This window comes from Scleropages formosus, chromosome 8 (genome assembly GCF_900964775.1).
Source record: "Scleropages formosus chromosome 8, fSclFor1.1, whole genome shotgun sequence".
In the NCBI taxonomy this organism is placed as follows: Eukaryota; Metazoa; Chordata; class Actinopteri; order Osteoglossiformes; family Osteoglossidae; genus Scleropages; species Scleropages formosus.
In genome coordinates, this window is record NC_041813.1 from 23,079,983 (window position 1) to 23,103,047 (window position 23,065).

Consider the following 23,065-nt stretch of genomic DNA (forward strand, 5'->3'; position numbering starts at 1 on the left):
CGCTCTCCCTTCTAAATTTCCTGGAGATACAAAGTGCCCCTGTGCGTTTTTGTTCACACAAGCTGAGCTGTTCCAAAATAATGGCCTACACTTAACATGATTAAAAGGCTACAGACAGATCCGTTTTTTAAATAAAATAAAATAAAAAAAAAAAAAAAAAACCCATAACTAACACTTTAAAATAAAAATATTTTCTTGCACTCTCATGTCATTGGTTTAGGTTCCATAGTTCAAACAGCACAAAGCAGCATTAAACCATCACTCTGAAAGTGGTGCATAACCGACAAAAAGTGGAAATTTTTTTTAAAAAAAAAACCAAACTTCTAAGGTTCACAAGAAAATAAAATAGTTTTACATTTTTCAATATGATGAAAACCTTCTTCTGACTTAGAGCTTAGTGAAACAAACCCGCAGCAGAGTCCGCACTAGGTACCCAAAAACACGATCAACTGTAGTTACTTCTTTTCTCATTGAAGAACCACAAATAAAACTGATCATTTCAGCCTACTAATACATCAAAGTCACACAAAGTGTAAGCATACAGGTCAGCAATAAAGAACTATAAACAAACATTAATGGGCGGACATCATATTTAATTTGCTTGGTTCACTGCCATCACGACACTAAGGCGATCAATCATAAAGAAAGACACTCACAGAGGGAAGCTGAACAGGTGTAGACTCGCACAACCCAGCGCGCTTGGACGGTGAGACCGTTTCCGAAACTTGCTCATCTGACCTCCAGAAGCACAACTCGTGCATAGAGACACAAAGCAGATTCCACTCACAACGCTTCACTCCAGCACAGTGGCACCTGCCTCACAGTATATATAATTAAAAAAAAAAAAAAAAAAAACCGAGGGTTCTGGGTTAATGCCCATCTACTGGGGTCTCCTCAACTCCTTCATTAACATCATCTTGAGTTAAAAACCAAGATTTTGAGACGCAACTACATCCTCTGCAGACACACAATGAATAAAAAGCAGTCATTCGAAACAGAGTGCACGATACAGAGCACAAGTAAGCCAGACCCCCTCGAGTCACGAAACGTGCGTTGCACAGCGGCAGGCTCAAAGACAACATCGGGATACATGCGAAAGGGCAACGCTTGGCATGACGACAGCAAGCATTCACCTTCAGTGATCCAACAAAACACAGCACTGAGACAAAATGAGACATCTTCAGGCAGCGTAAACATCTCTTCAGCTCAAGGGCACAGCTGAAAATAAAATTAAATTACAGTTCCCATATTTCTATGACTTATGAGTTCATATTAGGACTCCTTCATTTGTCATTTTTGGTGTCCAGCCCCAAAAAAACAGCCTTTATCCAATGGTTACTGTAATCCCCATGAAGACGAACTCTGCTGCACAGGCGAGTTACAAAGCATGTGGGGAAACTCCAGGTCTCAAAAATGTCAACAGCTACAGATGGTTTTAAAATTGGAAATAATGTAAAATGATGGATAAATGGCAGCAATGGATCCAAGATCACTGCCTGTTGTAGGAACCTAAAAAAGAGGAAACGAGTTTTTCAGGAGCAGTATTATTCAAATAACATGTGCACTCCCATCGCAACAGTTCCATTTGAAATACTAAAAATGTTACAGAAACAATTCTTTGATTTACCAAATTAAAATGTAAGGTTAGCAGGTGACATAGCAGAACTTTTCTTACATATAGCTTTCAGTTCCTTTCCGAGTTGTGAATTATAAATACGAATTCCACAAATGCAAATTACTGCACAAAAGCAACTCAAACTTAATTAAGGATTTTCAAATACATTTGCCAATTTATTTTCAATTAAACTTTTCCTTGATTTTCTACAAGTTCAATCTGTGGTAAATGCAACTTGTATTCATTTGGCCAGAATGGGAACACTGGACTTGCCTGACTACCAAACTCCAGCTCAGTCCCCTCCCACCACGGTCCGAAGATGTATTTCAGGTGAACTGGTTTGTCTTAAGAGCCTGTAGTTTGTGTACAATAAACAAAATTCCACAGAAACCTCTGGTCTCAATTGTGTTTGTAAGATGAGCACAGCAGTCACCAGTTCACCTGAACCACATTTTTGGACTGCCCGAAATAAGAGCACTGTGGAAGACCCAGAAAAACATGGGGATAACATGCAAACTCTACAAAGACTGAGCTGGATTTGCCCAAACAGTCCCGGCATTGTGAGGCAGCAGTGCTATCTGATGCACCGCCATGCTGCCATATTTTATTTAATTAAATTCAGATTGATGATCTTGCTTAAAGCATCCCATTACAAGCTGGAATATGTCATTATCTTGGCATAAAACTTTCATTTGATGAAATCACCTTTATATGTGGTTTCTGGGCCAGGGGAAGCGCGACTGGGATGGTGAGCAGCTGGATACAGATAGCTAGAGTCTACATTCTCGTAGTCATGACCGCGAGAGGGTGGCCTGAGAGAGTAAAAATACAAGAGGGAATGTGTGAGAGTGAAGAGAACAAAGTCTGCCCTAATTTCAAGGTGTTTTCTGAGACGTGTACACTGGTACAACTTGACAGCAACAGATGAGTCATTTTACTGAATATTTCCCACTTTATTCAGTTTTAATGGCATTTTCTCCACCCTTTTATATTACAAAATTTCTGTTTGATGCAGAATGCAGATAACCTGTATTTCCACTTGCCACCATTAGTTGGCAGCAAATCGCCATCAGATAAAACGGAAACATAATAAGGCTGCAGGACCTCCTTCATTCCATGCACTTCAAACTGTACTTACAGCTTCTATCTGGTATTCCTCAATTTGGTGATCAATAAAATGTGGAGGAACACTACATGCTACACAAGGACTCAAACAAGGCACAAAAACAGCTTTTGCCCCTCAACATCTTCATCAGCCTCTGAGTATAACCCCTATCACTTTTAAATGGACCCTGCAGTTGTGCTGGTTGGTCCAAAACTAACTGTCCATGTTACAATCAATTACCCTATTTACCATATTCTCCTCAAGTTCTGTCAATTCACCACTAAATACTGTGTACTGTCTGTAATGCCCGTTCTTCTTTTGTATTGAATGTGACTTGAATGAGCACCCACCATTTCAAATTTCTTGTATGCCTAACTGGCCAGTAAGGTGATTTATCTTTATCCTGCCTTCTACTTCAAGTGTCTTCTCACACTAAAAAGCGTTCACAGGTGGCAACAAGAGTCATGGTACCTCTCCGCCTTGTGGTTCCGGGGCTTCTGGTAGTACTCATCCCGTGACCTGGGCCTCACGACTTCTTCATACCCTGGCTGAAACAGCATAACACACAGACTGTTACCATGCAGCCTACCCTAAACCTCACAACAGTCTGACTGGCTAAAACAGCATAGAAAGTATAGGACAATTAACAGCCACCTTTCCATCTCCCTCGGGTCTTCTGTCCATGCAAGGCTTTTCTCGATCTCTAGACCTTTTGTAAACCCTCTTCTCTTCTTCCATCAACAAACGGGCAATTTCCTTCAAAACACACACACACAGACACGCAATATGAGCTGATTTCATAGCCCACACCTCCTTTGACTTATCACCTTTTTATTGACTTTAACCAGCAGTGGCTGGAAAAGTGCACACACCTACAAGGTTATGGACAACCCAAGTGTAGCTGCTTTACCAATGTGTACTTTGGGCAACATGGACTGTAAAACTGAGGTAGTGCAACTGAAAAGAAAAGCTATGATATACAAGAAATATTAGAGCTAAATAGCATGATGTATGCATAAGATATAGATAAACATATAAAATTCAAATCTCAACGTACCTCATCTTGGGCAACCTGGGCAGCTCGCTTATCCACCTGACTTGACTAAAATAACAAAAGTTATTTCCCCTTTGTATTTTTGACGCAATGTATGAAAATTTTCTATAAAACATTATGACATGGTTCATCTGACATTCATAACAACAGTACTAGGCATATTCAGAACACTGCACTTGTGACATTCCTCTGACTTGAACAAGAGGTAACCCCCACAATGACCTCTGACGGGAAGTGTCGAGCAGCCAAACCTCACCTGTAACTTAATAGTGCACAGGATGATAAAGTACAGTAGAGTTATTTACTCATTTAGCTGATGCTCTTCTCCACGTGACATACGGTCATTTACCCATTTATAGAATTTTTACTGCACCAATGGAAGCAAGTACCTGTATGTCAAAGCTCCTACAACCGGGGGGGAGTTATAATTTCAAAAATCACTATCCAGAATAACTTTTGAAAATATGACTAATATTATGAAAATTTTGTATGAATACAAGGTTTTGACATGATACTGCAAAAGACAAAAATCTCAACATAAATCTGAACTAAAGTACAGCAGGTAGCAAGACGAACCAGCAAATGATTTGCTTACCTTGAGCTCCTCTTCCTGGAGCTTCCTGGCCACCTCTAGGTCCTTCAGCTCTTGCTCTCGAAGATCCATTCGACTGACCCCTTGGGTGGCTTCCCTCATGCCATATTCACCTCGTACCTTCCTGCCTAAGGAGAGCACCCACAGACAGCCTAAAGTAAACTGAAGTTCTACAGAGTCTGAAGACACCGAGCATGAGAAGCACCACCTTCAGCAACCCCTCACCCAAGTCAGAACAGAAGCAGCGCACGTGCAAAGTTCTTTCTTTATTTTTCTGACAAAATCACACTTGAGAGCTTTGAAAGCATTGGAAGATGCAAGGACCATGTTGATTTTCTCAGTTTCAAGTACAATGTTTTCAAACAACAGAGAAAAAGGAGCAGAAGAACCCACACAAGGACCATGGAAAGAGGGTAAGGAGAAGTCGTCTTAAATGGAGCATGAAGATATCCTGGGCCAGACCCACCACCAACAGCAGCACCAGCAGCAGATACAGGTACACACATGGCCCAGGCTATACCTGGCTCCCTGGGGGAGTGGGGTGGGGGAGAGTCCTCACGAGTGTGTGAACGTGCTCTAGCAAACTCCTCATGACGGTCCCGGTGCCCCCTTCTTTCCCTTCTCCTTTGAGTTTTGGGGCTGAGCTCTTCCAACATCTCATCATCCCACGAGTGTATCCTTGGTCTGTCTGTCCAGCGGTCCTCATCTGTAGGCATGTCCGCCAGCGAGACGTGGCTCGTGCTGGGCACTGCCCTGTCAGTGCCTCTGTTGTGTCCATCCTTGTGTCTTTCCCGGTCTTTAAGCCTTTCTCCACTGTTCCCTCGGTTTCTGTGTCTGTCTCTCGCAGCATCCCTCTCAATGCTGTGGTGTGTTTCTCCATGTCTCTCCCCATCTTTTTCCCTCTCAGTATTTAAACTATAGTCGCGCTCTCTGTCTTTCTTGTTCGTTGCTCTGTCTTTTTCCCTATCCCTTTCCACATTGTAGTCTCTTTCTCTGTTTCTTTCCACATTATAATCCCTTTCTGTGTGTTTTTCCTTGTTCTTCTCCCTTCCTACAATACAGTCTCTTTCTTTATATCTTTCCCTGTCCATCCCCACATTGTGGACCCTGTTTTTGTGCCTTTCTCTGTCCATCTCCACATTATAGTCCCTTTCTTTGCGTCTTTCCCTGTCTTTTGTTCTCTCAATGCTACAGTCTGTTTCTTTGGGTCTCTCTCCACCATTCTGCTTATTATAATTTCTTTCTCTCTGTCTCTCCCTGTCCTTATCCCATTCTGTCCTCATGTTATAGTCTCTTTCCCAGTCCAAGTTATGACCTCTATCTCGTCCACCTTCTCTCTCCCGGTACCTAACCCCATTTGCCTCCCGCTTCCTCTCCTTTTCTCTCTCCCTGCTGACTTGCCTTTCCTTCCTTCGCACCACCATCTCCACGTCTCCGGAACCCTGGGTCCCCCCCAGGTCCCCGCTTACTGCGCACAAGTCCGAGTGAGCCCCCGCAGCCTCTGCTGGCCAGTCCTGAGTGCGGTGCAGTTTATCCCTCCTCTGGCATGAAGGCTCATGCGGGGGGTAAGTGCTCCGGTTGGAGTCTATGGGGAAGCATTCGGAGAAATTGTCCCTCTTGTGTTTTGAATTTTTCTGTTCATAGCATTCACTCTGCTGGCCTTCAGGCAAATCGTACTTGTGGCGTTTGTCCCGGCTACCCTCCGAGGGAGAGTGGCAAGGTCGTTCATTCTGATCGTACTCTGCAGGTTCGCACTCAGGGTAGCGGCCCTTGTTGCGGTCTCGAGGTCGGGAGGCTGGGAAGGGGGTGGGTAGGTCAGATGGGAAGGTGGAGCAGGACAATGAGTAGAAAAGCATGCAAGCTGGGTTAGTAAACATCATGCCTAGACACTATCAACACAATATTATCACTTAGAGTTGATAATTTGTATGGAAACACCAAGACAAGGCAACAAGCATTGTATTTCAGAGGTCAGTTCCTCAGTTTTGTCATTCTCAGTTAATTTTTATGCTATGCAGCTCACTGTTGCAATACCAAGCCAAAGATACTACAAAAAAGGAAATAAATATTAAAATCTTCACTCATCTACTCACACGAGACAATTTTACTTTACCATAATAGTATTGTAGTAGGAAATTAACTGAATACGTCTAAGTAAATGCACCATGATTCCTTGTCATTTCAGTAAGTTGCTGCGAATGCAGAGAAAAAGGCCTTTTGAAAGCTGATATAAAAAAAAGTGACCTTTTGATTTCCTGGTAAATGGGGAGCAAGCAGGTGCTTGAAATTGAGGAAGGAAGCTTTCACCACACAGAGCTCCGACTGACTACGGTACCTCCTCAGCCATCTCGGCTCATGATGCAACACTTCAATGCTAACTTTTTTTGGTATGCTGGTCTCCTGAATAAGGGGGAAGGCATTTTCACATCCTTTTTTTTTTTTTTTTTTTTTAAATTAAAATCACTTGGGACTCATTCAAAAACTACAGCTCTGTACCCATGACCAGGGTAGGCATTTGACTAGGTGGAGCAAACATTGTAGAAAACGCAAGGCATGGCATAGGGGGATAGTCCTACGGTTCAGTGACAAGACTGCAGCAATAATATGGGTAGAAACCTTGTCTCAAAGTTTTAATTAAAAAATAGTTTACCGGTTTTTGATGTGCTTTGTGTCCTACAACACCTGTGCTGCTTGAGGCAGGTTTGCGGAAGGCACGCTGTATGCAGATCTAAGCAATACGTTTAAGTGGTGCATGTCAATCATTATAGAACTCTGGGAGCATTATAATCAAAAGAAAGGAAAGGAACTACATCTTAGGTTAGGAATAGGCTAACTATCCTCTTAGGTTATTAAAGAAAAACAGACAAGATGTTTATGGTGTTTCAATCTGTAGCATCTGTGTATAGGCACTACAAATGCAATATAGGCGGTACTCAGTTTATGACAAGGCTCTTAATCTTAAGAAAGGCTCGTAATTTTAAGCCAAAAACCCCCTCATTTAATGAACCATAAGGATATAAACAATTAACATACACGAAGGCTATATTATATAAAAGGACTAATCATTAATTTCACACAATCATGTTAAAATACTACTAAGAGCATAATATAGACACAGTATTTTTTTTCCCACTTTGATTTACAAATCTATTGTCTCCTGTTTTTTGTTTTTAGCACGGACAGAACATTCACTTTTTCTGCTCACTGGCTATTTTAACGCAAAGAGAACAACAAAGAAGAAGTTGCATAAAGCAAATGCAGGTTCTGTTAGACACCCAAATGCAACATGTTACTGTACAGCAGATGAAGCGGTCACCATTAGACATTGTGAACAAACGTGGGAAGGTGCACGAACAGACTATCGTGGCCATAAGAAGCAAACTTTTGATACCAGAGGGACAAATAAGAATTACTGCATAACTTCAAGCGAAAATAAGACGTAAGAAAAATCAGTCACGCAGACACAAAATAGGTGAAGAACAGAACTGCAAGAATGAGGGGAGGTGTCTGGGATAGGATCAACCACAAAGATGTCGTGAGCCTTGTACAGGACTCTGAAAGGCCATTTCCTCTTTATAATTATCCAACAGAAGGATCCCAGGGTGTAGAGTTCATGACAATCAAGAATATTAGAGCTTCAGTCATACAAGGGATTTATTATTGTTTTGCTTTGGGAGACCTGACACAGGACAAAAGCACGTGTCTCCCTCATTGTCTCATGAACTTTTTACACAGAGTTCCCCAAATGAATGAGGTTAGAAAGAATCCATACCTCAACCAAACTGACCACTTTTCAGTATTAGGCACTGGGCAGTAATAAACAAGCTAGATGGAGTCAGACACGGTAACGCCACCACCTGCTCTACTTTAATTCCACATACTTATTATAAAAAAAAAAAAAAAAAAACACAGCATGACACAGAGGTGTGAACTTGCCAAGATTCAGCCAGAATTAACTAGAAGGTAAACAAGACATGCAAGCCTCAAAGCTTCACTGCCTTCGTATCATGCTGTAATTGTTCAAGACAGCCAAGCACTTCCCCCTTCCCCCGAACTGTCTCCATGTCAGCAAACACTAAAACATAAATAAAAGCACAGTGAATTCAGAGAAAGCCTGTTAAATGTGTAGTCTTTGGTGTTAAAAATACCAGATAAAAATATCTGGACCTTTAACAACTCAAAAACTTTAAAAAAAAGTCAAAAAGGCAGTGCTGCTCACAGTAATGTAATACTCATATATGCAAACCTTTTCCCAGTGACAGAACTTTGTACCATGAGTGAGAGTGGTGATTTGCAACTTCAATGAGACAAAAAAAAAAAAAAAAAAAAAAAAAACTTCTCAAACTTCAAAAAGTCTCCCAAGTTGAAGGTTAGCAAAACCCTCAGGTTAACTTGGCCTCATCTGTAACGTGGCCCAATGTACAACACGGCACTCAAACCTCAATGCAACCAGATTAACAGATCTTGCCAGCACATTGTGCTGAAGTGCTGATCAGAACAATGCCCCTCACAGCACTGAAGCATTACGCTCCCACCGCAAGTGCTCACCCACCTCCTTTCTCCTCATAATAGTCCTCCTCATAGTGGGCCTCCAGCTGCTTCTGTCGTCGCCTTTCTTCCTTCATCTCCTTCTCCTGCAGCATGCGAGCAATAGCCTACAACAGGAAGTGAGAGGCACACAAAACATGCTTTCAGAACACTCCCTAGTAACTATATTGCACAGGACTTTGGGGTACATAAACGTCAGGCAGAATTTGGCAAACGTTTTCTAATGTCAAGAAAGTCCACCCCCACAGAAACAGGACACAGACAAAGTTTCCTTTGCAGAGATCTGATCAGTTTCCTGTAAATATCCTTAGGTCACACTTTCACCGAAATTTTAAGGATTTAATTGGATTTAATTTTAAAGAAAAAAAGAGACATGACAAAGTACAGGAATTCTGACACCGACAATATGAGGCAAAGAGGGGAGCTGTCATGCATTCAGGTGACTCTCGGAGCAGGAAACACTTCTGTGTAGGAGTTGTACAACAGGTGAATCAGCCACGAAAAAATTGTGCTGACGCTCACCTCGTCTTTCTCCTCCTGCTGCCTCTGCTGTTCAGCCTGCCTGACCAGCTGCTCTTGAATCTCTTGGGCGATCTCATTGTCGCTGCGCTCTCTGGGGGGTGCAGAGCACAGGGAAAACATTACGTAATTACTCAAAACTTCAGCAAACACTGCACGCATTCTAACTCAAACACACACCAACACAGCGTCAGTCATGGCTAAGCATCGTTTCTCACAAATTTAACTTCCACTTATATTTCAAATGGAATGGCTGCAAGAGACAGCAAATATCTGACAAAAACATGTGGGCTGGTTATTAACTAGACACAATAGCGAAGTAACTGCCCATTTCCAATTAATAATGTTGACATTTTTTTTTTAACTTTTCCAGTATATAACTGATGGGGAAAATTTACAATAACTAATGTTAGAGATGCACAGCTACAGGATTCAGCCAGGAATGCATTAACCATTGCTTTAGCCACTGATGCTAGGCCCAACGACAACGCGGAGGAGGAAATAGAACCGAAACCATAGCTCTCGGCGATCGACGCCTAAGCAAACCGCTCAAGAGTAGATGGCCTACATGTCTTTGTGTTGTCTCTGAATGTGGGCCTTGGCACGGAGGTCTTCCTCCTCCTGCAGCCTCTTGGCAACCTGCAGATCCTGTTGGACCAAGCGGCTCTTGTGAATGTTGGATGCCAAGTGGTTTTCAACTGTGAGCAGACAAAACAAAAGAATGAATTAACATAGCAAATACAGTTTCAGTCTTCCTCAGTTCAGCAGCAATTCAAGTGTTAATGTAAAAATTAAGTATTTTTAATTACGATGTTGAGTGTTGGATGCACTGCCCTACGGTCATTCCCACATCAATACAACAGAGCACTGTAACAATTGGACAATTAAAAAATCATTTTCGCAATAAGAGCGTCTGATTCCATAAGAATCACATTTCTACGTTGTAACAAAATTCCACAATGTACACTATAACCAGACTGAGGACTCATCCTCAACCTGGAAATTCACAGAGTCTGACGAAAACAAAGAACAGCAGAAGGTGGCTTTAAACAAAGGAAAAGGTTCTTTTATCAATCTGGACCCCGACTGCACAAAGGATGTCACACAGCTGTGCTGTTTCTTTTCTTCTCAATGTAGACTTTGCTGGTCCAAAATTAGTTTTTCCCCCTTTTATTTTTTAAAAGTTGCTGGGCTTCATCACTGTTAGTTTGGGCTCAACTCCAGGTCCACCCACTTGCTTTATTCTACCGGAAGCTTACTGACAAGCCTTAAACACTAGGGACAACATACCCGCAATTTCCCATTTCTGCCCCATCATTCGTCATAAGAATAAAAATAAGCAAGTCATTTCATATGTTTAAAAATAAGGAAGTGCTGGTTTAAATTAAAATGTGACTGAATTGTTAAGCCTGAAACAGACTGGATGCATTTCTATTACATTGAACATAAAACATTAGGTCATACAACCAGAATGAAATGACTACATCCATAAAGGTTATGGGAACCCTAAACATAATAGCCATCTGTCCATGAAGCCATCTGTTACCAAACTGACGAAACGGCTGCTGAGCCTAGAGTCGACAATGACTTTGTGTGTCAGTGACCTCTGACCCTAGAGCCTCTATTAAAGTCTAAATCTGTTGCTGTGCCACTTTTGCTCGACTTCCTCCTTCACACGCACAGTGGCGACACTTCACACTTAGACAGCCCAGCACAAACAATGAAATACAGGACACTCCCGTATCATGATGTGCATTATTTTAAGTGTTCGCAGCATTAACATCAGGGCAGGTTTTGAGTTTTGGTCATGTGCAAATTTTTATTTAATTGGCAGATAAGCTGCCAGTAACATTTGCAATAGATCTATTCTGGGTAGCCAGTATTGTCAGCATCAAAACTGTTTATGATTTTAGAAGAGCTGGCAGATCACATAGTCCAAGTTTCAGAGATGCAAGACAGAATTTAGGATGAAGAGACCAGCAGCAGATTTGTAATATGCAAAACCTAAAACAAACAAAAAGCTACTAATGGTACATCATAATTTCCTTCATGTGGAACATATTTGAATATCACCACTTTATAATTTTGGTCATGTAACTAATGAAGCCAACAACATCTAAATTAGGAAAATGCCGCTTACAGAAATACATGCAGCAGTATTAAAATGACCTGATTAGTTTTTTGGTATTGTGACACTGTGAAGAAAAACCTGATAAAACAACAAAATCTAGTCTCCATTAATACAGTGTATCTAACACAAAATTACCAGTCCCCAGATAAGCAACATTTTAATACAGATATATTAAGGTACACAAACCTTCTATTTAGTCCTTTTAAACTTTTACATTGTAACCTAGTTTTACATGTATAGCAACTGACAACCAGCATTATGTGGTTTCTTTTAACCTCCATCTCCATCTATGCAACTCAAAATGATTGCAGCGTATGAGGATGAAAACACCAATATGATATTTTTACAGTACATCTACACCTGACTAAATGTGAAGCCACAGAAGACAGACAGACATGATCCATCAAGATTTGTATCATACATCTGCCTCGACTACAGACCTTACATACTGCGTCCATGTGAGCATTGAGGGGTTTTAAACCTTGGTTTCACAATGTAACATCAAATATTAGAATGCATTAAGGAGGCTACTTGTACCATGTTAAAATTCAGTTAACTGAATAAGTAATAAGATCCCTTACATAGAGGGCTTCAGATGAAAGTCTGGTGTGCAACAGTACTGGGATTTCAAAGTATCGCACCATATGGACCCAACTGTGCGCGTGCGCGCATGTGCAATGAACGCCTATGCGTGCGCACACAGGCACTCCCAGTGTCACTTAATAACTAAGCAATCCCAGCTAAGCGGATTCTTCTGCCAGACTCCTGCCTTCCGCCTCTTTCAAGGGAGAGGTGTTGAGCCGCAGCAGGATGAGTTTAACACGTCCCAGAGCTGCAGATGCTGCGAAATCAAAATCAGCAGTATAAACACATAGATGGACAAAGCAGTTCTGCAGTTTGCATCTTGCCCCCGAGAGCCTGCTCTGGTACCCCAGCCATGTCCATCATGACCCCTGACAACATTCACAATCCACCTCTTTATAAGCAAAAGGCAGCATTGCTTTGACTCATAGAACACTGTAATACCCCATAACCCCTGGCACCATTGCGCAGACAGCCTTTCTAACCATGTCCCACATACTTTGAACAAAAAAAAAAAAAAAAAAAAAACCAATAAGCAAAAATGCAGAACTGCTGCACTCATAAATGACCACTTGAATTAAAAAAAAAAAAAAAAAAAAAAAAAAAACCAAGTAATTAAAAAAAGGACAGTCCAGAAAAAAATGAACCGAAAAAATACTATTCTAGTGTTTGAGAGGATTTAAAATACAGACCTGCATACTGCATTAAAAATATAAAATTAAGTCAATAAAGTAAAACCAAAATAGGTCCTTCGCCACAGAACCATGAATTTAATACCATAGAAAAGGTAAGAAAACATCGAACAAGTGGAAGCAGCTGAAGCTCATCGCTTAACGTACAGAAATAATGCCAATGGACTATGCAGCTGTGTGCGGGTCTCCCCACCGGGTGCATCCGATGCGCTCGGGCTCTCATTCACGTGCACGAGGAGAACCCAGGGATGCTGGGTGACAATACAGATCCCTGACATACTCGCTCAGAGCCAAATGTGGTAAGAAAAGTGAGCCTTTGGTGGTGAAGTGAAACACAGAGACATGTCCGGAGTGGGGACAGACACCTACTTTCCTGCTCCTGGAGACTGTAGGCCAGTGTGTGGTCCTCCAGCACCGCAAAGTCCCGACACACTGCGAACAGAAGAACAAGGTGATGGCGATGTCAGATCAGCTCCAAAAACGTTCAAACTGCACAAAAAACATTATTTAATCTGTTGCGGTAAACGAACTGCAAGATGACCTCTTGAAGTCAGATCAGAAAGAAGATCTTTGAATCCACAGCAAAAAGTACCATTAACAAATTAGCATGTCAGCAAGATGACAGTCATAAACTTTATCAAAAAGACACCATGAAAAATACTTTCCTTCTACAAAAGCCAATTTTATCTGTGATATCATGTTTTTAAAACACAGCTTTGTGAAAACCTCAAATGTATCTACGTCGTTGACAAATGGGTTTTCCAGATAATGCCCAATTTACAAAAGATGGCAGAGGGATAATTTAGACGTGACTGTAAAATGTATTTTTATGTCCCTAGGCTGCTGTAGAGCTACAGTAAACTATAACACCCATATAGCTGTATTTCTGTGCTTATACAGGCCTGTAGCAGGGGTGAGATTAAACCTGAATTCCAGTTCAGCTTGACATATTTTGAAGTAAATACGTATTAAGAAAACAATCATTGAGGTATCTCAGGTATTTTTCTGATAAGCATGTCTTTCTGTGGCTGTTCTCTCACGACAGCCCAAACCCAAATACAGTTACAAGAACTGAATGGCGGCAACTGCCAGGAAAACATTTCACAGAAGACAAAAAATTTAAAATAAAAAAAAAAAAAAAGCCAGATAACTAAAAAACCAAGTAGTTCATGGGCAAGAGTGTTAAAACTAACACTTACGTCTGAAACAGCCGCAAGCAGCATAACGCACCAAACAATCCAATAGACGCTCGCACGTATTTTTTCAATAAAATTACATTTGTGTCAATGCTGGCTCCTTACGCTGAAACCCAACATTGAAACCCAACGCTGAAACCCAACATGACTTCTCAGTTTCTGGATGACCGTGCCCTTCCCAATTACAAATGTCTCCGAGATAGACCGTTCCAGTTACGAGAATTTGACTTTACGAGGAGCGTCAAGTAATACCGCTGCTTCGTTTTACAAGGCGTTTGCGCAGGACCAAATCTGGATTTAATACCACCCGACATCCAAGCGACGCAAGACACGTATTCATTTAGCCGATGCTTTTCTCTAAAGCAAATTACAATTATGTGCCTGTATTTAGCTACCTTTACTTATAGAGACATTGTGCTAAAGAGATTCTCCACGCCTGGAATATGATGAGGAAGAAAGTGCGCAATACAAACAGAAGGCTTGTACCATGTGTTGAAGGGGACCACACTATAAAAGGCTGGGCCATCAAGTGGCTGCTTGTGGTCAAATGGCACATTCTTTGCAGGCATCTGCAAAGCAAAAAAAACTGGATGCTCCACCAAGACAATAAATAAGATCATGACCTTTGAGGGTTCAGTAACGCAGCGTGTGTCCCACAGTGCGGCGCTTCCGGTGAAAAAAAACATTTCAGAAATAATGCAGCCTTTTTTGAGGAACCCTTCTGCGTATGTGCGCGAGAGAGAGCGTGCGTGCGTGCCTGCGCACAGATAAAGCAGCGAACAGCATTTCATGGTAACAATGGTTCACAGAACATGACAATCTGACATTATCCAGTGACAGAAGAATTCAATCAAAGACGGGCCAGTGACTCATTTCAAACCGTCTCTACTCGACACCACCACAGAAGCATGGATTACCGGTTAAGACGTTATTTGAGCGATTCCATTAGATGAGTTGGTCACTGGAGTTATGGCCACCTCCTTTTTGAAGTGTGCGTTCGGCGTTTTCTTAGCGACTTGTACAACTGGTACACACAATGAGAGGATTTCCCACACGACCCCAAACACAAATGTAATTATCGGTCCGCTTTCAAAACACCGGGGATCAAGGTAGGACTAGTCTTACGTTACTCCAAGACGCTCGCGATCCAGTAAACCAGAGCAGTACTTTACCACGTGTTTTCAGGCCTGGTTTTCGAGGAGCACCGAGTTCGCTGCTGCCACCTCTTCCTCCAGCTCAGCCTTTCCCTTTCTATCAGCTGAGTCAATGAAGGACGCAAGCAAAACCACGGCAAACTAAACAGGTTATCAAACATTTACGTTTATTTGCAACTGGCAGCGTTTAGCTACTTATGATGATTTACTCATTTATACAGCTTGGTAGTTTTTACTGTATCAACTCATGCTAAGTACCTTACTGAGGGGTAGTACAACAGGAGGTGGGATTCAAACCCGGGTCCTTTGAGCGCAAGGCATCAGGTCTAACTGCTGGTCTCGCCAATCCAGTTTCACATTCGCCGATGACTATGGTTCCACATCAACCTGCATAACTACAGTAAAAGTGAATAAATTTGGACTGCACCATATTGAGACTGCTCAATAACAGAGCTGAAACGCTACAATATTAAGTGCGCAACTTCTTAGCTTTTAATTGAAATAAATGATTTTGCTCATATTTCTCATGCAACATTTCCAGTTTATCCAGACTAAAAAACACAATTCAACATTTGAATGTCATGATGCCCTCGATCAACAGCTCTATCAAAAATTGATGACTGATAAATTGGGTGCATGAGGGTACCGGAGCAGAGTCTCACCTTGAGTTTGGACCTACAAACTGTTTGCAGGTCCAAACCCAAGGAGAAATTCTGCTCCAGTAACCTCATGCACCCAAATCCTTTGTGTAAACTTAAGTTTTGTTGAACAGAGGCACGTAAAAGAGCCTCTGCCGACTTGGCTCACCACCTTCTGACTTAAGAACACCTTAAACATGTTCTCACTGGTTTGCTGCACGAACACCTGATGATGCATTCCAGAGACTGCCAGAGTTGGTTACAAGTGGCCGGCAGCAAGTATCGACCCGAGCCGCGAAGCGTACCTTTCTGTACTTTTTCGACTTTACTCTGGTATAAACCCAAGTTCCAAGACAACAGAGAAGTAAAGAGACACAAAGAATACAGTCCTCAAGCTCATAATGGAAAAAGTGAAGAGCTTCAGACGGAGAAGTGCGACTATTTCCCCCCCCAGCATCCCAAGTTATGACTCCAACACAGGAGGCAAAACAGATCACAGCAGCAGAAGGACAATGTGATGAGCAGATGGGGAAAACAGGCCTGGATGAGTCATTTAATCCCTCGAACGGAGGTGGCAACACTTGGTCTGGCTCTGCTGGGCACCCACAGGTCATGTGTTCAAGGGCTCTCCGTGATGCCCTTAAAACCACACAAACATTGTTTTCCTGGCCCAAAACTAATATCATTATTGATATGTGGCAGGTTACCATCCAACGCTGAGGCCTGTCACATTACGCAGCACAAAAAAAAACAATTTAAGAAAACAACTATTAAGCAAAACAAACAAAGCCACGTCACTAAGGCAACAAAGGAGTAATGTTTGGACCTCAATTCCATTAACATGCCATGCAATGAGTATCACACGTATAATAATAGTACTTCATCGTCAGTATTCAGTCTATTTGAAACCCATGTTACCACTGCACACTCTTACCCGCAAAATACATTTATCAGTGATTTTAAGAGGAACAACATTTTTTCCCCCCAAGAGGATTTCTAAACCGCTGTTCCCAACCTTGGATGTATCGAGCGTATTTCACTAAATTCCCATAATCTCCCAAGCAGAAGGGCAGAATTTCACACTGCACTGAACTTGCTTACACATCCAGTTCCAGGACTGTATTCTGGGCAAACATATTCATAGTGTGAATGCAGCTTGCATTGCATTTTTAATACACAATACGGCACTGGCTCAAAAGTGCAGATAAACTGTTTAAAACCCTTCTGTTTGAGCAAAGTCCATCCAAACTGTGAGGGTTTTATTCACAGCAAGCTGCTGCTGGTGATATTTCGGATGATGCACAACACAGTGCAGAACAAGGTCCATTACATTCCTTTATGCATTGTCTATAAACACTTGTCTTGTGCAGAGCTCTGGTGGTCCAGAGGCTGTCCCAGAAACATGGGCTGACAGGCTAGGAAGTGTACGTTGTGGATGGGGCACGCCAAACACATGTCTTTGGAGTTTCAGGGGAAATCCAACTCCTCCAACTCATTCTATCACCATTCCACTCGGCTGAGGAAACAAATCTGTTATCTAAATGACCTAATTTGTTAAAAACGCCTGCTACGCATTGGGTGCTCACAAAGAGAACTCCGCTACATGTCATCTCCAATACTAACATTGGTTGACACTCAAAAACTCTGTCTTTACAAAATAACTGAAAGCACTGTCCTTTTCCACTATAAAAGTAAAGAATACTGAAAGGCCACAAGGCCAGACAATAATCCCCTCTAATAGGAGTACTTAAAGAAATTAAAGTTACTGGGGATTACAGGGGAATTTGTGGTGTATGTGGGCAGTGGGTAATTTCCACTCAACGAACACAAAAACACAAGTCGCGTGTGCGCGCCTCACAAAGAGATCAACGAAAGTCAAGCATACAAAAAGACCGGCTGTCTACACGCGTAATTACGTAAAGGTGAACAGGACCACACTGGACATGTCCCACCCTCTACAGCTTAACCGGGGTGGTCAACGGGGGGGGGGGGCACGGTATCACCACGGCAACGTGGTTATGACACAGCGACAGGTGGAATAACAGTTAGCGAAGTGGACCTGTGACGATAAGGTTGGCAGCTGCAGGTGCAGAAATATATAGAGGTACAAATTAAACATGATCGTGCGCAAACATACTGACATGTACTCATACACTCAAGATATACTATGTCTCCTGCAAAACAAAGCCATGGGCAACACTCAGCAAAGCAAATTCAAGACCTGTTTCAAGTTATCATATAGCACCCTACAGTTCCACATCCTCTAAAGGAACGAAGACATCAGCCGTACACGGCATTCTGAAAATAACATAAGAGCAAAAAGTGAAATGCTTGCTGTAAAAGCAGTTACAGTTCCAAAAACACAGCAAATCAATGTACACAATCAATTCCTAATTTCATTTGACCATGGGGGTGACGCAGGTTTTATGCTGTCATATTTATAATAAAAAAAAAAAAGTTTGGAAATCAGAAATCAAATTTTAATAAGATCGTGTTTGATTCTCCATAAAGGCAAACAACCTCCTGTAACATGATCAAACTGAGGCGTATTTCAGTTACTCAACTAGTTACTCATTTACTAACAACCTTCACAAAATCACCCATAACCAGTCTGTGTACAATATAAACTAGGTTTTAACAGTTTTTTTTTTTTTTTTTTTAAAAACTGATAAAGAAACTCACACTTCCTGTGCAAGACAACAAAAAATAAACCCCTTTCACCGATATTGGTATATGCTTCTAACGACAGAAGGACAAAGAATCGGCGTTGGGGCAGCGGCGCGTCCATCCCTCTAGCTACGTTCAACAGTAATACCAACCTCCCACATTTCTCACACTCCACATGGTGCCACAATGGGAGTAGCTACTCTCTCAATACTAACTCACCCTGCCTTGTTGTTTTGTACAGGTACCGCATGTACTCTACGTATACGGTAAAATTAGACTATTCAAATTCAGTGCCGAAGTCAAGGGCGCAACAGCCTTCACGTTAAGGAAAACAAAACGGTCTGAGATAGTCGAGGTCCTTAACCGACATGCCACTGAGCTGCTCCTCTCTTTCAACCAAAACTGCTGAAACTTTGCCGTTCATTTCCATTCATTTGTGCTCAACATGTGTGGAACGGACAGAAGGTCACACAAGTAGAAACCACACGCCGAGTCTCAACTGAACCAGGAGAAAGAAACAGGTTAAACACTTGAAAAGCTTGCAGAGAGACAAAAGAAACAGACCTTAAAATCAGTATGAATTGCCAATTACTTTTTTGCAGGAAGAAGTTACATTTTATACAGAGAAAAACTATACAAGTTTGAGTGTTTGTTTTATGTCCTCAGAAGTATGAGGAGGCAACGCCCACCTGTTTCGACCAAAGACCAACGGATGACATTTAGCTCATTAGCTGAACCGCAACCAGATATAGGCAATCTGGTTTCCAGCGACTTTCTCGAACCACTCGTCCTATAAAAAGGCCGCGGGAGACAGAAGGTTAGACAGGGACTGGGGAGCTGCTCTGTCCGCTGGCAGATCCGGCGTTTTCATCCCACAGGAAGCTCAGCCGTGCAATTCAGTCAGACCTCCTGCATTATGCATTTCCTGCAAGTAAGTGCTTAATAAAGGGCAAAAAATGTCCAGTCAAACTGTCAACATCACTTGAGTTTCATATATTAGTACTTAACACACAAAATGCAGTTTTTCTAATAAATAATAATTAAGCATAGCTCAATCTCAATGTTACAGTATTCATTTAGCTGACACTTTCCTCTAAAGCGACTTACCATGTTAAGGTTCCAATTATTTACCCATTTAGATAACCGGGTAATGTTAAAATGGTATTCACAAAAGGAGAGCAGAGCAGCCTAACTGAAAATACAGAAACACAAATGCGGATGGAAATGAACAGAAGGCCCGGATTCGGACCTTCAGAAGCTCCTTAACCATCATTATAAGATTACAACTAGGTGACAGCTCAATAACCCCCCCCCAACCACAAAGAGCACTGCTACTATGCAACAACATTCCTCACTTTCAAGTGTTCCAAACATTTTTTTCTGCTCCGATGCATTTGGAAAGATAATTCTGTTTTATTCCAAAAACTGTGAAGCCATACTTAAGGTCATTAACCTAAATGCATTTAGTCCTGCCAATATTCAAGGCTTTTCCCTGTTGCACAATTTTTAATTAATAAACCACGCACATTTTTATAGATGGTTAGGCCTATTTACTTTGTAAGTACTTGCATTGTTTGTTGTGGAGCCCTTTATTTATTTACTTTTTTTAAAATCAAAAAACATGACTTCCCTGCCCAAAAAGTGTCACTTGTCACATGACACATATTGGGGTTAATACTTTAATTTGTCAAAAAACTCCAGAACATCACGTTCTCAAAACCTACACATGCTAATCAGCTTGCATTTCAGTTACTGGATTATTTAACATTGTGAGTATTTCACTAAGCCAACATTTATCTGGCGTTAATAGCATTTACTGAACAGAGGATGTTGGTCAAAAAACGCACCCCGCTGTACAGATGCCAATTCTCACTGTTTATTCACCAACGTCAAGTAAGGAGGAATGTGAAACACTGCCAAATCCCACGTCACGGCCACATAAACAACAAGTACCTTTAGCACTTTTATGAGCTGGAGTAATACAGGCTAAGTACCATACTCACGGATATTACACTGGGAGCGGGGATTCGAAACCAGATCCTTCGGAGTCTAAGGCGAGGGCTCCGTTCACCACAACACCAATCCCGTTATTCTCCACGTGGAGCATTACCCACACAGATGTGACTGGTCTAATAATGAAGGTAGGTAATCTTATTGTACTGAACCTTACAGTTTCATCTGAATATAAAATGTTTAAATAGAAAATGCTTCTAATCAGCCTTCACACCGTGACAATAACCTTCAAAAAAACCTTTCCTACATTACACTAAGTGGGTAGTGTATTGTTTAGGGTCACCACCGTACTTTCTTAAGGTCCCATGTTTGATCAACGCCCTATGCTGAAATGATGCAGTAAGAACACCTGCGGTATAAATGGGAAAATCATGTGGGTTTGCGGGTAAAGCCCGCAATCCAACAGAGCATGCCATCTTGGGTAAAAACATCAACAAGAAGAGTAAGCGCTCACCCGATCCCACCTCCAAACCACACATTCCTGGCCTTGAGCTGCACATTTCAGGACCAGTGCAGGTATCTGTACTATAAAAACGCGTTCAACCCAGCAGGCGCACGAATCTGCCCCCCCCCCCCCAAACGTGAAAGCACCACAATCTGTCCCATGTTCTGTACCAACCCACAGTAGCAGGGGTCTCAATCAGTAGCCTCCCCAATGCAGTTAGACAAGTATCAACAACTGTATCAGAAATACATATTCAACTGGTAAGTACCTGCCTGTTTTTGTAATCATATTAGGCATATTTCTGTAATATCAGTACTGCGCTGACTGTTGGCTGCAATCCCAAACTGTCATCAAGTGGCTGCTGTCTTGAACCCTCACCAGCAGCACTGCTTTGGCTCATATGCACCTATTGTGACCTAACCAGACATGGAAATAACACTGGAGAAGAATGAGAACAACAACAACAACAACAACAACAACATGACAATGAATTATTAGTATTCTCCAGCGTTGCCATGGTTAGACCTTCACTCAGCTTCCTGCTTGGTGCAAAATGTGACGTGTTGCGAAATATAGACAAATAAAAACAGCATGCCATACGTACGGAGCCAAATGAATGAAGTAGTAGAAGAAGAAGCGCATGTCGATTCTGACACACACACACACACACACACACACAGAGCTGTTGTTGGGGCTGCGGAGGGAACGAGAAACGAAGCACGTGCGCGAAGGTTCCACGAGCCTCCCGTGAGCGGCCAGAGCAGCAGCAGCGGAGCCGGACACGCGTGGAAAAGGTCCACGACGTTCGCTGCGCGGTGAAGAAAAAAAAAAAAACAGCAGAAACCGTTCGAGTTGTGCGGAGCCGCACGCACACGATTGACGACGGAAGGAGAGTCTTAGAGAAGTAAGACGCAGAAAAATAAGAATAGACCGCCAGCCAGGTCTCACACACGGCTCGGCTGGTGGCAGGAGGGACTGCGACACTCTGTGAATATATTACGTATGTGTGTAATGTATGTATACAGTGTGTCAATACACACAGGCACACATAAGATAAACACTCTCACCTTCCTTCACGCCCGGCAGGCTGTTCTTGTCGATGCCCAAATCTGCCATGTCGTTGGTGGTTGCGCTTCCACGGCGATTCCGCGAGAGCTCACGCGCCACGGCGCTCGGCTGCGTCCGTCTCCCGACCCGTCACGAGACAACCGTTTAGCACCTACGAGTGTTTCTGTTTGTTCTTATTGTAAGTGTGGTCAACTTGAAGTGGACAAGGCGGCGCCGGTTAATATCGGATTTCTGCGCTGCTCGCGTCCTCCGCCCTCTATGCAGATATGGACTCGATGCGATAGAACAATAAGGAAAACGCGTTTTGGAAAGGAGGCTACGGCAAGCGCGCAGGACCAAACGAGTTCGCGAACAGCGCAGATAATGCTCTATCGTATCGTAAAGTGTTAAGCTGCTTAGAATGATTTAGCCATGTATACTACAGCAGGATAACAGAGGGCGGCTCTAAGCACATTATTATTTATCACGATGGGCTGGTGGTGTCCCATCCAGCGTGTACCTTCCCCAGCCTTGCGCCCAATTTTGAATTATTCCCGAAATTATAGGCTCTGGTCCGGAGCCCCAGAACCCCGAGGACAAACGTTTGAAACGGTTAACGAAAATGGAAGGAATTCTTATTGTTGTTGTTGTTGTTATCTGACACCATTGTTCAGAATAAACTTTAGCAGTTATTTATCCATACCTCCAGGGTTCTCTTACTGTACAGTGTAGAAAAAGGGTAAGTGGCTTAAGTTAAGGCATTCATTCAAGTTTACTACGGCAGAGCGATTCGAACCAACAACCTTCGACTGTACAACGACAATGTTAACCTCATCGCGTTGCACTTAAAAACATTATGCACACAACAGCCGGCTGGTTCCTTACATGACTTTACAGTACAGTATCCAGAAAATGTGTATGCCAGGAAATATGACGCACGCCTTTAGCAAATATGTTCAATCTGATGAGCTCATCCAATCACAACCATTCATACTGTCGTCATATTGTTCGGACTCCCCCTTGTGACTTCGTGAAGAATTACATCTTACTGTGCCTGGTAGAGAAAC

At 42.3% G+C, this 23,065-nt stretch overlaps 1 protein-coding gene across 2 annotated transcripts; it reads right to left on the minus strand.

The window, feature by feature from the left end:
* Positions 1 to 845: 845 nt before the first annotated feature.
* Positions 846 to 22,437, minus strand: ccdc50a (coiled-coil domain containing 50a). Of its 2 annotated transcripts, XM_018757402.2 has the most exons (12): positions 22,019 to 22,437; positions 13,208 to 13,270; positions 10,002 to 10,131; positions 9,437 to 9,527; positions 8,919 to 9,021; positions 4,887 to 6,161; positions 4,370 to 4,494; positions 3,778 to 3,822; positions 3,375 to 3,476; positions 3,192 to 3,268; positions 2,321 to 2,427; positions 846 to 1,509 (listed from the first exon to the last, which is right to left on the minus strand). In XM_018757402.2, exons 1-12 carry the CDS (start codon positions 22,065 to 22,067, stop codon positions 1,490 to 1,492), a joined length of 2,187 nt encoding a protein of 728 aa, XP_018612918.2. In that variant the 5' UTR covers positions 22,068 to 22,437; the 3' UTR covers positions 846 to 1,489. The 2 variants fall into 2 exon arrangements, with proteins under 2 accessions (XP_018612918.2, XP_018612919.2); XM_018757403.2 differs by lacking the exon at positions 4,887 to 6,161.
* Between the last annotated feature and the right edge of the window lie 628 nt (positions 22,438 to 23,065).